Genomic DNA, 16,650 nt, shown 5'->3' with positions numbered 1-16,650 from the left:
TCCTGTTGGTGGATAGAGACATCGATAACCTTTATATTTTTCATTGTAGCCGAGAAAGACGCATTGCAGAGATTTCGGATCGAGTTTGTTTGAAGCATATGGTCTCAGTAAGGGATAGCAAGCACTGCCAAAGATTCTCAGCACTGAGTACTCAGGTTTCTTGTTGTAGAGGGCTTCATAAGAACTTTTGTTACCCGAGAGAGCCGATGAAGGAAGGAGATTACCGAGGAAGCTTGAAGTGAAGAAGGCTTCAACCCAGTATTGCTGAGGCACCTTCCCATCAAAAAGCATAGACAACCCAAGCTCTGCTAGCCCATTTTGTTGAGGAGTGTAAGGACATGAGATCATCTGCTTGATTCCATGATTTGAGAGATGAGTCACAAAGTTTTTGCTTGTAAACTCACCTCCTCCATCACATTGGAACACAAGAATCTTTTGATTCAGTTGTTTCTCAACCATAGTTTGCCACATGATAAAGATTTGTAGAAAGTTTGACTTCTGTCGCATTGGATAGAACCAACAAAATCTCGAAAAATTATCCACAAAGATAGCATGGAATTTGAAACCTTGAACCGAACTAACGGGAGAAGGTCCCCAAAGATCACAATGCACCCTCTCAAGAGGTTTAGTAGACACATAAATTGAACTAGAAAAAGGGAGTTTAGCACTTTTGCCAAGTTGACATGAATCACAGATCTTGGACATGCTTTTATTTATACTAATGACTCTACTAGTAGATAAATTTTGAAGAATCTCAGCACTTGGATGACCCAATCTTCTATGCCACACCTCTGCACGAGCAGCCACTTGTCTTGCTGTGTAGAATGCTGTAAAGGTTGAGTTTTCCAGGACATAAAGATCCTTATGTCTGCTTCCTTGGGTCAGAACTTGTTTGGTGCGCTTGTCCTTAACATACACACCATCACAATCAAATGTAAATTCACAAGGATAGTCTACAGTCATCTTGGACACAGTCATCAATGATTTAGCAATGTTAGTACATACTAAGACATTATTCAAAGACAGAGTACCTGAAGACCCAGAGGAGGACTGTAGAGGAACCGTACCTATGTGAGTTATTGGAAGAAAGTTACCATCAGCTACCATGACTGAATCATTACCTTGGTACGCTTGAGATGTCTGTAGGTTCTGATGAGAGTTAGTAACATGAGCTGACGCTGCGGTGTCAGGATACCATTCTGTTCCAGTGTAAGTTTGATCAGAGCTCGGAGGGTCATTTGAGACATGAAGTGCAGCCATGGCAGGGGGAAGATCTTCACTTTGATAAGATATATCAAACCGTCTGTAGCATTTTAGAGCATTGTGACCAAAGCGTCCACAAATCTGGCAAGAAGGTCGAGCAGAGGAGTCTCCCTGAGTGTTGTTTGAAGAAGCGCTTTGCTGATAGAAGCCCCGTCCTCTAGTGGAGTATCCTCTGCCTCTATTGTAACCAGAACGCCCATTATTGCCCCCTCGACCTCTGTATTGAGTGAAGTGGGGAAGCTGTTGAGAGTAGTTGGGGTTTTGGGAGTAGCCTTGATCAGTGGATGAGACATGAAAAGCGAGATGAGGAGACACAGATGTCTGAGAAGCTTCATAAGATTTGATTCTATCTTCAAAACCAGTGAGGCGAGGTACAATATCTTCAAAGGTAGGAGCCTGAGGTGAATCCATAGTTCCCTCCACACTTGTCTTTATAGGTTCATATTCTCTACCAAGACCTTGTAAAGCCGCAAAGATTTTCATCTTCTCAGTAACTGGACTTCCCACGGAGTTGAGTTGATCACACAGACCTTTGATTTCTTTCAGATAGTCACTCATGGACTTGTTGGATTTGGAAACCGTTTGAAGACGCCTTTGAAGTTCAAATAACCAAGAGGAGGAGACCCTGTTGAAGTGGTTGCCTAGTGAGACCCAAACCTCCTGAGCTGTCTGAGCCCCAAGCACAACACTGAGAATGTCTTCAGAAAGAGACCCTACAAGCCAGGCCTGAACAATCTGATCAGATCTGACCCATTGTTGATAATCAGGGTTTGGAACATCACGGTAACCTCCAGCTATGTTTGGAACATGTATAGAAGGGACAGGCGAAGGAGAAGCTCCATTGATGAAACCAAGAAGATCTACACCAGAGAGAAAAGATTCAAGCTGTCGCTTCCAGTGAATGTAGTTTCTTTCAGTGAGTTTGATAGTAACACAGTTTGAAATATTGAGTTTTGGTTGTGAGTATAGATCTAGAGTGTTTTCCATGGCTCAGGATTTGCTCACTGAGCTCTGATACCATGTAAACAGAGACAAGTCTAGAGTAAAGGGAACAAGATGAAGCTTTTCATTTTATTAAGATTGCTTAAAGATTGTTTTTACAACATGGAGATATATTTATACTGAAAGTTAAAACCCTAGAGTGTCTCCTTGCTGTCAATTAAGTCTCAGTTTCTTCATTGGATTCCAGCACATGAAATCTGTTCTTCAACGCTATTGGACGATCTGAAACGTACACTGCAGGACCACTCCTCTTGTCCTTTTCTTCCTTCTCTTTTTCATGTGCTGTTATAGCCGTTGGTTCCATCTTCTGAATGAGTTGAGTGGGCCTCGTTCTTCTTTCTTGTAAGCCCATTTTATTGTTCACAAAACTTGTTTCTGCCCTTATCAGTTTGTCTCTTTCTTGACCCACACTGTTCTTCTCTGTTTCAGAAACAGAGTTGCTTTCTGAAACAGTTTCCTTCTTTGGTTTCTAAACCTTAACCTCCTTTTCTCTTCTGTCAACATGAACAACCTAAAACACGCTTTTTGAATACATAAGAATTACCTGAGAAGTTTTAGTAAAGTGAATTGTTTTATTTCAGTTTAATCCAAATGCATATTGTGTGCTATTTTCAATTAAAATATTTGGATGATTTCTCGGTTGGATTCTTGTTTTCCTTTTGTCAAAAAAAAAAAAATCAATAGGTGATTGTTTGGGTATAACAACAATACAAATTAATTTATATTACGATGAAAAGAATATTATTCATATTTAGATAGCACACATGTCTATTCTTATTCGTCTGTTCTTATATCGTATCATCTTAGTCTGCGGCGGACAAAATAACTTTGATTATCTTTAGTTTTTTTCCCCATTAATTTCAGGTATACAAACAAATTGTGTTAGGTAAAGCAAAAAGAAATGGTTTAACAAACATCTAAACTTAAAAGGACGTAAAAGGTATATTTTCGTAAGGATCGTTGTTTTGAAGCTTTCGCACACTTTTTAAAAGAGAGTTAAAACATTTAAAATAATTTTATTTTAATACATAATTTGTAAAAAATATTATATGTAGTACGTGTTTTAACTAATACTAGATTTTGACCCGCGCAGGTGCGCGGGTGTATATTTTGAAAAATATGTTGATATTTGTTTTTCATGTAATTATTAGGATTTGGAAAAATGAATCCGAGAAACATAACCGATACCGATCCAAAGATATAGTACCAAACCCAACCATAAATTGATTAAATATTCTAATTATTCAAAATTTTGTTATTTAGAGAACCGAATCTGATCCGAACCGAAATATTTGGGTATCCGAATTTATCTAAAAATAGATTTATATACTTATATATATTAATTATTTTTAGATTTAACGTATATAAAACATCAAAAATGATACTTTTAAATTGGTTTAAATACTTGAAAATATATATAGATAGTCAAAAGTAAATATCTGAAATAGTTAAAGTATACTCAAATCACCAAAAATACTTAAAATAATTATTGATTTCGTATCCAAAATTTTAAATCAAGCCAATTGATATGTTAAGCTTAAGTATTATGACATATGTTATTCAAATTTATACGTAATATATTATTTTATTTATACATTTTGAGAAATTTAAAATATATAATGATTTAAGACTTTAAAAATAATTTAAATTAGTTATCCAAACCCAAACCAAACCCGCAAAGATCCAAATCGAACTCAAACCAAAATTTAGAAACATTCTAATAAGGCTGAAATCTTTGACCCCGAAAACCCAAAATACAAACCGATCAGAACTAAACTCGTATGGGTATCCAAAAGCTCATCCCTAGTCATTATTATATATCGTATTTTATCATCATATAATTAATCGTATTTTATATGTACCATCATATAAGTAATCATATAATTAATAGTATTTTATACATACCATCATATAAATAATTACATATATTATATTTTTAAAACTTAATATGAAATATGAAAACCATAATTTGAGTTGGTATTTCAAATTGGGCTTTGTATTATATTTTTCTTATATATATTGACAATATTTTTTTATAATGGTTATTGAAAAATAGTTTAGTAAAAATCCATTTTTGAATATATGTATATTTTTGAATCAATTTTTGATATAAATCAAATTTGAATTATTATTTTGATTTGAAATATGTATATAAAGTTTAAATTTTGTTTTATGGTTAGTTTAGAAAATTTTTTTTTAGGGAATTAGATTGACCCATTTTGGTATATTTTAAAAGTGGCCTAGATAACTTTCAATTTTTTTTAAAAACATAAGCCCATTACTTTTTTTCTTAATACTACTATCCTTGTTTTCAAACAAAAATATTTTTTTTTAAAAGACTGCAATCCATGTTTCCAAACATTCTAAATTTTTAAAAGTCCTATTCAAGTCTCCAAACACTCCAATTTTGTACTTGAGTTTTAATAAGATAGATGGACAAAATAAAAAGTTATCAAATTATTATGTTTGTGAAACAAATAGAAATTGTAAAACTATTATTTTCGTGGAAATTAAAGAAGAGCCATAAAAATAATAGGGGAAATCTCTAAAATAGCACATTTCTAAGTTTATATCACAAAAATAGTACTCAAAAACTAAAATCACCGAAATAGCATTTTATCTTTTGAAAAATTTAATTTTTTTTTGTTTTTCAAAATTTGAAATTTTATCCCCAAAACTTCACTTCTCAACTCTAAACCCTAAAACTTAAACTCTAAACTCTAAACTCTAAACCCTAAATTCTAAACCCTAAACTCTACCCCTTGAATGCTATTTTTGTGACTTTTGACCTTGAGTGCTAATTTGGAAACAAAAACTTGATTTAGTGCTATTTTAGTCTTTTTCTCAAAATAAATTTGGTCCCAAGTTTTTAATAAAAGAAATTATTTAACCCTAGACAATTCATATGTCTTGAACACGTGTCCTGATCCAATAAGTACGGCTTGATAAATCAATGAACTAACGATAACTTTGCAAAATTTGGCCCCAAAATATTAATTAACGCTGCTGGCCCCAAAACATATGCTTCATCTGTTTCTGTTAAGAACCGGTTCTGATTACGCTTTATTTTCTACCGTGTGTACTCCCAGTTCGGCCGTCACCGTTTATCTCTTACAAATATAATATATCCACATCAAAAAACATTGTAAATATTGGTCTCTATATATATATTACGAAATTTAGATGTTGACTTGCAGATTCAAACTTTGGGAACGCTAAACAAGTCCGATTTTATTTAAGCCAATAAAAGCAAAGATCGTGTCTCTAATTACTCTTAAGTATTGTACTTGAGATCATGTTTTGTTTGGGTTTAGATTTCTATATAGTACGAGTTTGTTTCCTCCTTGCTTCTCGTCTCACATGGTTCCGCGAATCCAGCCAGCTCTTTTTCTCTACAATAATCACATTATTGAAATTATATTAGTTTAATAACATACGCATGCATCCGCGGAAGGAATCATTTTATTTTTCTATTACAAAATCCTGGAATTAAATATTAAACGCAGACCAATATAGTTTTTTTATTTGTTGAATTTTATATTTATTGAGATACAGTACTTATTTTGGGATCTGGATTTAAGGATAGTAATAGCAAAATACTATGAGATGGGAAGAACCACTTAGTTTATCAATTATTATTTTTTTCCTAAGCTAATGCCTCTACCTATTTTTCCAAATCCTCTCGTATTGTAAACATTTTTTTCTTTTGTTGACAAATAAATTTAACATTTCAACAAAAAAAAAAAATACTATGAGATGTGTTTCTTAATGCACCGGCAATTAGTTGAAACTTAAAAGATCAGCTAGATCTATGAACTCTAGAATAACTCATATACAATAGTATTTTTAAGTAATTAATGAACTAATGAGCAATAATCATTATTATTATGATATTGACCTATATTAATTCAAAAATAATTACCATAAGTCGGTGCTAATCAAAGCCCATGTTAGCAGTAGATTTCTTTTCTTTTTCTTGAACCGGAAACAAAAACCATGTTAGCAGTAGATTTGTTTGAGAGGAGAAAATGAAACAAGTTTTTTTTGTTAAAATGAAACAAGTTAAGACAAGCCATATTAAAATAACCACAGTATATCATTTATATATTATATTATAAATAATAAATTCCATTACATCATGTGCTGATAATTTTTCTTTTCTATTCTTTGATGGGTTGTTTAATTTGGAGTCTTATGAAGAAGCTTAAGTTCTATTTTTATGGTTTTAATTGTTATGGTTCATCTTTTTCATTTGGCATATTTAAAACAAAACACAATGAATCATTTTGTATAAGTTTATATATCACTCATATGTATATTCATTTACGTATAATCAGTTTTGATAAATAATTGATAATCTAAGACTTCATCGATTATTAATTGACCGGTTGACATTTTGCCAAATCATTTCCAATAAATCAAGAAATAATGTAATTACACTATTCAAAACAATTTTTGGATAAAATGAAGATTAATACTTTCGTTTATAAAGATGTTGCTAGCAACTTATTACACTATTTATAACATGTTTTATAGACTTTGAAGCAAAGTTATCATTAGTTCTTTACGAATTTTATCCGGGCGGTAGGTCGGTCAGCCTATATGCACTCGTCCCCGACAAATTTGTGTGAATCTAGGGTTTGATAGAAGCTCCTAGCTAATTCAAACATCAACTATATATTTTAATTTCCATTATATATGTACAAAACGTATTCATATGCATTCAAAAAAAAAATTATAAAATCATCACAGGGAAACGAAAATGGAAAAGTTATTATCCCATTTATAAACAAGTGATTTAGTATAAGGGATATCTCTAACTTAACTTGGTGTCAGATCAAAAATGACAATCATGGGGTTTTGTATGGTTGGATAATACCCCGTACGGATGATGATGGTGGAGAATATATACATCTTTATTTGCATTAGTAAAGAATATATAGAACGTGGAATCATTTTAGTTTGTAAAAATACTACAAAAACGAGACGGCAGTTTTTTTTTTTTTTTTGACAAAAGGGTTTGCACGGCAGGATTTTGTTACAAAGAAGATAGAAGCTTTGTCTTCAATTGGTTGTTATAAAATAATATCTTGATCATGTCCAGTGAGAACTTGTCAGGAATATATTGGCTAGAAAATCATTTTCTAGTTCATCGTTTGTATAGTTATTTCATACCGCCGCTTGCAAGAAAATTACACATAATTTACAGAATATACTTTCATAAGAATTAGGATTCTATATTTTATCATTAATATTTAATATATATATATGTAAATTCTTGAACATAACAATTTATCATCTTTGAGGTAAAACTACAACATGGTGAACATTTTCTTCCAATATATTTTTATATATTCTAAAAAAATCATTTTTTATATTGTGACATGTAAATCAATCAAACCAAAATCATCTTCGTGAAGAGAAAAAATGACTCTCAAGTTAGAGACCTTTTTTTTATTAAGAAAGTAGTCATTGCCTTGTGTCTTCTCTATCTGTTGATGAAAGCCAAGCAAGTAAGCATATGAAAATTCTCAGCTTGCTATAAGATAACTCTCAGCCTTTTCCTTGCCTCCTTCACAAATACCACAGCCTGTCAAAAATTAGCCTTTCAGAACTATTTAACTTCCATCACAATATATATATATTAGTATGTGTTTTTTTATCCTTATTTCATTTAAAGCATTGCCTTAGCTGCCGGTTCCCATTATTCCATCTTCTCTCTCTACCCTCCTCTTTCTATATCTCTATTCCTCCTTCCACACTGCTTTATATTGTTGTAGACAAAATCTTAAAGTGATCTCTCAGATTCTGGATTACTTATTATGTTATGTTTTGGAGGAAATTGGTAAAGAAACATTTTCTTTAAGGTAAGTGCAGTGGAGTGCGTCTTGAAGGGCTTCTTAAAGTGAGTTTTGGGGCATGAGCTAATTAGAACATGCATGTTATCAATGACCTTCTTTGGAGAGAATCACAGCTTGGCCACTCTTCTTTCCAGGTAATTTTTTTTTTTTACTTTTTTTTTTGGTGCTTTCATTGTCCAGGTAATTTTTTGGTAACTTTTATAGAGTATATATATTCATTTCGGTGGGTATTTTACGGATCGATGCAAGTGATGAACTATTTATAGAAAGGGTTGCTATACATGTATATGTGTGTGCGTTTGTACAATGGAACAGATCTGTATACAAGTGGCACTTTCTGTGCAAATATATAATACAAATATATGTATATGAAGAGAAAAAAGAAAGTCACAATTGGCTTAAGTTTGTTTTAAATTTCAAGACCTCTGTGAATAGTATAGTTAATAATATGTTTGTATGTAGTATTCTCCTCTCCTTCTTCCCTAACTGTTACGTTTTTCATTTGTTCTTGGTCGTTGTTTAGTCTTTTATTTTTTTCTGCTACCCGTTTTCATCGTAACTTCTGTAAATAACCAAAATTGGTAATATATTTTAAGGGCTTATTGGTGAGATAGCCAATTTTGGAGACATAATTAAAAATCTAGCAATGATTTTGACATTATTAAGAATCTAACATTTGTGACACAACTGATCCGGTTATACCCTCTTCATCAACAATTATCCGGTGAATATATTATATATTGATAACGTAATTGAGAAAAAATATGGACACGGAGGAACCAAAAAATTTTAATGTGAAGGAAGAAGTACCATCCACGTGACAAGTTTATTGACCACATATATACACACCGAATTTTCTATTCTATATTGTCGAAGTAGTATATAACGCAAACTACACCTATAATCCATATATACTAAACAATAATTCAACCTCAACCCCAACTTATAAATAATATACCCTAAACCCTATGGAAACATAAACCCTAATCCAGCCTTAACCCTAATCTTGCATAAACTAAATCTAAATTTCTAAATTCCAGTAAAATGCATTACTATTCTACATGAGACATATAGAATAGAAAAAGTGAAAATGTAGTTCCAATCTAAATATCATTTTGATATATTTCTTAAATGTTGACATGATTATGCTTTCATGGAAGGTGGTAATGCTTGTCATATTGTCAACCCCAATCGTATAAATACTAAACCCTAAATTCTAATCACTAAACCCTAATCTAAATGTAAACCTTAAACCTAAATATAAACCATTAACCCAAATATAAACTCTAAATCCAAATGGAATGGAACATAATAAATAACATAGTACCAATAGTGAAATTATGAAATGTGTATGATTGCATTAAAGAAGTTAAAACTGATTTCAACCATACTCCCTCACCTTATAAATACTAAACCCTAAATTCTAATCACTAAATCCTAATCTAAATGTAAACCATAATCCAAATGTAAACCCTAAACCCAAATATCAAAATATATTTCTAAACAAAATAGAACAATTTTAGTAACCGTCAAATGAAATAGAATTTATCGCATAAAAATATATATATTGTTTTATATTTATATTCTATATGAATATAATAGAATAGAACATAATAAAAAAACTGTTCATCTTCTCCAACACGAGACATAGATTTACTTCAAACCAAATACGTACATATTCTAGCATCTTCACGACTGTCGCTTTGGAATCGGAGAAGCCTCCCCATTTCGTCTTCGACAAAGCTTCCTAACCAATCTTCTCTTCCACAAAACTTCTCTGAGAACTAGTGGTAGTGTCTTCTTCGCCTTTCGAAGTTGGATAGTCTACAATTTAATTTTGGTGAGTTAAGAATTTTTTTTATTTTTTTTAGTTAGCAGGTTAAACCGGTAGATGCAAAGGGTATTACAGTATTAATATAGATTTATAACAGTGTGTATAGGTTTGGTAAGGAAAATGGCTAGTTGGTGAATTATGATTTTTTTCATGGTTATACTCCCTAATTTCCCATATTTTAACATGTTTACAAAAAAAAAAGTATAGTTAATAATCAAATGTTGATAGCGAAGCAGATATTTTTATAGAAATATACATATATATCACAAACGTTATCGTTGAACTTATTAAACGTTATCTTTCAACCAAATTATTGCCCTTGTCTTATCCTATTGAGGTAATTTGGTTCCCTACAAATATTAGATGCATAGACATGATTTTCTCATGTCTTTTATGTACATGCGCGCGTGTGGATAGATAGATCACAGATGTAAGTACATGAGTCATAGATAAGTTATTGATATGATTTATGTGTAGACAACTTTTTCAAACATTGAAGGAAACAAGTATCAGTGGAAACTTAGGCGACACAGTCCCCTTTGCATAAATGCAAGAGCATTATGGACGATGTGACAGATATATATATATATATATATACATAATATATTCGTTTATATATATATATATATATGATCATCAAGTTATACTAATAAGAAAATCTTATTTGATTTTAAACCGACTGCTCGAATAGTGTTTTTTGTTGTTTTGTAATCTTTTTTTTAACAACAATGTTTTCTATAGTCTATCTTTTTTTTTGCCATCTACTGTTTTCTCTTAACAATTCTTAATTTCTCATATTCTATATAAATTATGCTTATCCAAAAAGCAACTGAAAAAAATCAACAACTTGCTCTTTTTTTATCGTCATTTGCCAAACTTCACCAAACATTTTATACTTATTGCAAGTGACGAGTCGAATAATTCTATTTTAAACTTTAGTAGTCAAACTACCAACAAAAGAATAGTAGTGAAAATGATATTATGGTACTATTTTGCATCATTACTAAACCCATTTAGTTATAGAATCATATTTTTGAATCGTTTATACTACATAAGATTAAGATATCTTATTTTCATAGCAATGCTTTTTCTTTTTTTTTTTTTTTTGGTCAAACATGCTTATATTACTACTTAGTTATCAAAGTTTCCTCTCACCACAGAGGGGTTGAGATACAAAGACAAAGCCTCTTTGGCCAGACGATCAGCGATCGTATTAGAGAGCCGAGGAACAAACTTAAAACATATAGAAGAGAAGGAAAGACTCAACACACTGATGTCATGGAGAATTCCTTGCAGAGCGATCACAGAAGAACTTGCTGTGATCATGTTAATCAAACCCCTTGAATCAGAGAAACAAATGAGGTCTTTGATGTTAAGAGAAATGGCTGCTTTAATTGCTTCCTTGAGTGCCAAAGCTTCCGCAACTAGTGCAGAGGCCACAAAAGGGCAAGCAACAGCTCCTTGTGATCGTGTATCACCCGCAGAGCAATGCTTTTTCATGGATAGTATATATATAGTACTAAGAGAAATAATCTAGATATTTTGCATTGGTTATAAAAGTAAATAATTCAGTTTCCGTTGAAAATTATTTTGTAATGTTACCTTATTAGTGGGAGCAGTCGTATAATGTTGTCCAGAAGAAAAAAAATCGTGGAAGATCATTTTTGTCAGAAAAATAGCTTAGTCATTTTATTTTGAAATTTCTAATCTTCCATTTCTCTGATTACTAACAACTTTTTTATTTTAATTATAACCCAGTAATTTGTGGCTAACTTGTGTATCCATCGATTTGGTGGTGATCAGAAAGACATTTTGATTCGGTTACTAAAAAGCTTGGCTTTGAGAGAAAAGACCATGAGATAGAATCTAATCAAATTCAAAATTGTGACCCACTAGTCAACCTTCTTTTGTCTATTAACCCATCACTTCAAACTAGTAGTGGCTTCTGACGATTGCTCCATCAACATCATAATCACATGTATACACACACATACAATTTAAGTGATCAAATGTTTCTGAAGTGTGTGAATACGTTTCAGGCATGGGAACAAAGATTGTTGAGCCAATTACGACAAACTCATTTGGGTTAAAGAGTGTTAATCGTGGTGGATTTATCAGATTTAGTGTTAATGGTCAACGAAAATCTTCAAAGGATACGTTGACATACAACAAAGAGGAGGAAGAAAAAGATTTTGTTATAAGGCCAATGGATAGGTCTCTTGAAAAGCAAAAAGCTGAATCGATCAGACATACAATGCAAACCCAAGAAGATGTTTTCAAGCAACAGGTACGTATATATATACTAACGCATGCATATGTTGCGCATATATAAGGATCTGATTATTCAATTTTAATTTGTTTCGTGTTCAGTTCTGGTTCAGAACATCAGATTTTTCATTTTTGTTGAAGTAACCAAACTAAAAATAAAAGAGTATATATATATGGATCTGCTTGGAGTGATTCAAACTCGATTACCTGGTTTATATACTCATATTTACTGGATATTAATCAACTTTATAGCTCTTTGGATATTAATAGTTATAGTCTTGAGTGCATTACTATTTAGGACACTTTTTTCACTTTTTTGACATGTTTAGACACATGTTGCTGGAATGACACTTTCTATTATGTTTTGGTAAAATCTGGACGAAACTGCCCTTCGCTGGGAAATCTGATTCAAAAAAGTAATTGTGTATTTTTTCTATTTAGTTAGTGGGGACCAAATTTAGTTGACTTTTTTTTGGTGGAGTTATGAAAGTAGGTTAATAAATAAAATGAACAATTTACAGCCATTGGATGTGAAATAGATTAAGAAATCCAACGGTAGAAGACTATTGCTATTTCAAGACTTTAGTTAGTACGTTTATAAAAGAAGAGATTCTTATCTGCCGTTGGATATGGAAGCAAAAGAAGATCATAGGGCTAAGGCAATTTGTACTTTTTTTTATCCTATCATGTTTAATTCATTATTATTTCAATTTCTAATATATAAATAAATATATAATATCCATATAAAAATTTATTTATTTTTTCTTATTATTTTGATATCCATATCCATATATTTTATACTTTAATGTTTAACTAAAATTTTCGAATTATAATTTATTGTCCATGTATTTCGTGTACGTGGACAAAATAAGTGTGGATAAAAAAACTGTGGATGGGAGAATTGATATTGTGGACAAAGAGATGTTCATGTGAGTAACTGAAATGGGGATGGTTGTCAACGTCTGGTGCAATTTCAAAAGCTGTTGTTGACGCATGCCTAATACAATAATACCCACAAGCCATTTGCATCAATTACTTGAATCATCAAAGATTTTTCCAGATTGACGGCCTGGTCCCAGCAAGATCCCATCAAATCGCTGCAGAGACAAACAACTTCGTTTAACGACTTCAATCTGCGGTCAAATCTCTAAGCCTTTGTCTCCTCTACCGTGGATTTCATGTTTTTTCGACCGCTGATTTCATGTCTCCTCCGCCATGTATCCTCCGCTGCAGGTTTCATCGGTGATGAAAAATTCTCTAATCGGATTTGGCTCTTGTCCACGTCCATCTCCCAAAGCTTCTCCATCAAAAATTCACACACCGTAAGTTCTGGTATAACCTAAGAGGCGAGGAGTCATGTGTCTTCTCCATCAAAATCTCACACACTGTAACCTCTGATATCATTTACAGTAGGGATAAAGGTGATGAGAGAGGAATTAGGGCTAGGAGAGAAATCAAATTTGCGGCGAGACCTCTAGAATCATGGAGATTATGAAATTGAAGATGAAGGAGAAGAGGTTAGGAAATTAAGAAAGTGAATCTGAATTTCTAAAAAAATAAAGATGGAGAGAGAATAAAGGTTCTGTTTTAGAATAAATGTTCCGTTTCGAAAACTCAAAAAATGTTTGGTTTATCAACTTATTTTTAAAACAAAAAACATAAAATTCTTATAGTTGGGATTTGGAAAAGTGAGATGAGTTAGAGTTAGAAGAGAGTGTAGTTAGTTAGAGGGTATGTAGGACATTGCACAAGGAAGAAGTGTGCCTCCAGCAACAAGTGTCTTAATATGTAATATGAAAGACAAAAAGTGTCTTAGAGAGTAAAAAATTTGTATATTTACTTCATTTATATATGTATTTTATGCTCAAAACTTCTGTTTGGTTTGGATTGGATTGATTGTTCTAATTTGGTTTGAGATAAACCATATATACAAGTATATAACAAAATGATTATTGCAGGTACGAGAGCTGCATAGAGTATATAATATACAGAAAATGATGATGGACCAGCTCAAACATAGAAGCCAATATTGTACTATTAACAACAAAGACCAAACCGGTCCAAGAGAGAGAACCGGAAGCTGGTCAGGCATAGACCTCGAAAGTGAGGCTAGAGCGAGGAACAAAGCTACGGATCATATTGAAGAGAGCGAACTAGAACTGACATTGAGCATTGGAATGTCTTCTTCATCTACGAACAAGGACATGGACTACTCATCGACAACGTCGTTTAGATCATCATCAGATAACTGTAATAATCAGAGCAATAATAACAATAACAGTAATAATCAAGAAAGTAGTGGACCAAACACGCCTATGAGCAGCCCAAGTACGACGTCGTTGGATCGAGAGAAGAAGAGACCTCATTGGCTCTTTCAAGGATTGAGTATTAACCGAACTTCTTGATTTTTGTTAATTCACTGACTCTTTATTTTTCCTTCGTCTTCTTCTTGATTTTTTTTTCCTTTTGTGTCTGATTTATTACTACTGTATTATTGTTTACCAGATTTGCTGACTTTAGTATTAGCTCTTATTATGTTTCTGAATCACCGATCAACCATTGACAAAATAAACCCTTGAAGTATTTTGTTTTCTGTATACATTTTTGCTTTAATTCTTCTTACGTGCTTTTAGAAGCTCAATGAGAAATGATTATAAGAAGGATAGAACTTAAAATATAAAGTATCAACAAAAATAGAAAATATGCTAAATTTGAAATTTTGAGAATGTTTCAATTTGAGTTTGCTATAAGTTTTTGGATTGGTCTTAATTAGTTACTAATCTCAAGGTTTACAAACCGTCTGTTGTTTCATCATAACTTTTAACACAGATCGTATATTTGACTATGTTTGTAATAACACATGCCTCTTTGATTTCATTCTTTACCAGCCCTAATAGTCATCATCGTCGTCTTCTTCATTTCTTGATCGAAAAAAGTTCCTGGCCACGGCTGAAGCGGCCCCAAAAAACATGAAGAGAACTAGGAGGTCCAGGCCACCACCGCCACCAACTGCCACCGCAGGACCAGGGGCAAAGTACGAAAACGGTGACCATCCCCAACCGCCGTAGCCATATGATCCATAGCCACCGATTAAAGGTGGTGCAACCTGAGGATTCACGTAGATGTTGGTCCTGTAAAGAGAAATCTACGTTAAGGATATAATTGAACTACGCCAATTTTATATTTGTGTTTGCATTTACATTAGAAAAAATTAACAAATAATACAATCCTCAGTACAACATTTTCTGTTTTTGTGTATAATTTACGTATACATGTTTGATACATAAAGCTAAAGTTTGTGAGTTTATTTGGAGAAAAACTACACAACCATCAACCAAGTGATTACTCTTGGTCGTTAGGCTGTAATTTTGGGTTCAAACTGTCAGTGTACAAAATACAAGTGCCTTAAAGTTTAGTTATAATGGGCTATAATGTGGACATGAGATCGATTAGGCCCATTTATGAAGCCTCCTTTATGGAGATTTTATTTATTGATTATTATGCTTAACATGTAACCACATAATTAAAATCAAAATAAGATCTTGGTAAAAAAAGATAATTACCTCGATCGGTTGTTTATCCTAGGAGGAGGCCGAGGAGCTGAAGACCGAAACGCTTGACCACCGATTCTTCCGCCGCTCTTAGCCGCAGACGCATCTCCAACTGATCCCAAAGCCAAAACGCCAACCGCTAACGTCGCGATTGCCAATTTAGCCAGCTGATTCTCATTTTTCCTAACAGATAATTAACAAAAATATTAATTGATTAAGAGAAATTATCAAAATCAGAACGAAAAAGTCTTAAAAGATAAATAAAAGTACCGGGAAGAATCTGTTTCTTCGTCGTTGTGGTGTGGAGATTTACAACAGATTGACTTAGGACGAGTGAGTTTATTACTGTGTTTGAATTTGAAACTGTCTTGGAAACTGAAAGTGTTTGATAGAAAGCTTTGTCGTGAAGAAGCTATAGCTGCGAAATACATTTTTGCTGTCTCTCTGTTCTGTTTCGAAAAGATCTTTCTCGTCTTCTCGGTTTCTTTTCTTTTCTAGCTTTTGGCTTTGTGATAAAGAGATTGCCACGTGGGTTATAACTAGTGGTCTACTCAAGAACACATGTATCCACTATCTACAACGGATTATGATATCCGGTTATGTATATCTAACCGGTCTGAAGAAGTAATCGAACCGGACCCCGATATTCTCTTGGACCAAGATAAATATGAGAATGTTATTCTTTTTTTTTTTGATAAATTTGAGAATGTTATTCTATTCGTTTATTTTTCATTGATGCTTGTTCACTTTAGAGATTCCACATACAATCGTATATTAGGTTTTTTTATTCGTGTAAAAATTCAGACTAATTAGACAAATGAGGATAATAAACTTATAAGAAAAAAATATGGTTATATAAAAGAAAACAAAA

At 32.6% G+C, this 16,650-nt stretch overlaps 2 protein-coding genes across 2 annotated transcripts; one reads left to right on the top strand and one right to left on the bottom strand.

The window, feature by feature from the left end:
- Nucleotides 1-7,663: 7,663 nt before the first annotated feature.
- LOC106418015 (myb-like protein D) lies at nt 7,664-15,148 on the top strand. Its single transcript, XM_013858709.3, has 3 exons — nt 7,664-8,260; nt 12,000-12,247; nt 14,187-15,148. The coding sequence occupies exons 2-3, from the start codon at nt 12,002-12,004 to the stop codon at nt 14,631-14,633; spliced, it is 693 nt and encodes a 230-aa protein (XP_013714163.2). The 5' UTR covers nt 7,664-8,260; nt 12,000-12,001; the 3' UTR covers nt 14,634-15,148.
- On the bottom strand, nt 14,969-16,416 carry BNAA02G08170D. Its single transcript, XM_013829174.3, has 3 exons — nt 16,050-16,416; nt 15,792-15,962; nt 14,969-15,359 (listed from the first exon to the last, which is right to left on the bottom strand). Exons 1-3 carry the CDS (start codon nt 16,208-16,210, stop codon nt 15,119-15,121), a joined length of 573 nt encoding a protein of 190 aa, XP_013684628.1. The 5' UTR covers nt 16,211-16,416; the 3' UTR covers nt 14,969-15,118.
- Nucleotides 16,417-16,650: the final 234 nt, after the last annotated feature.

This window comes from Brassica napus, chromosome A2, assembly GCF_020379485.1.
Source record: "Brassica napus cultivar Da-Ae chromosome A2, Da-Ae, whole genome shotgun sequence".
NCBI classification, from domain to species: Eukaryota; Viridiplantae; Streptophyta; class Magnoliopsida; order Brassicales; family Brassicaceae; genus Brassica; species Brassica napus.
Note: the sequence above shows the minus strand (reverse complement) of the source record. Positions and strands in the feature narration are given on the sequence as shown.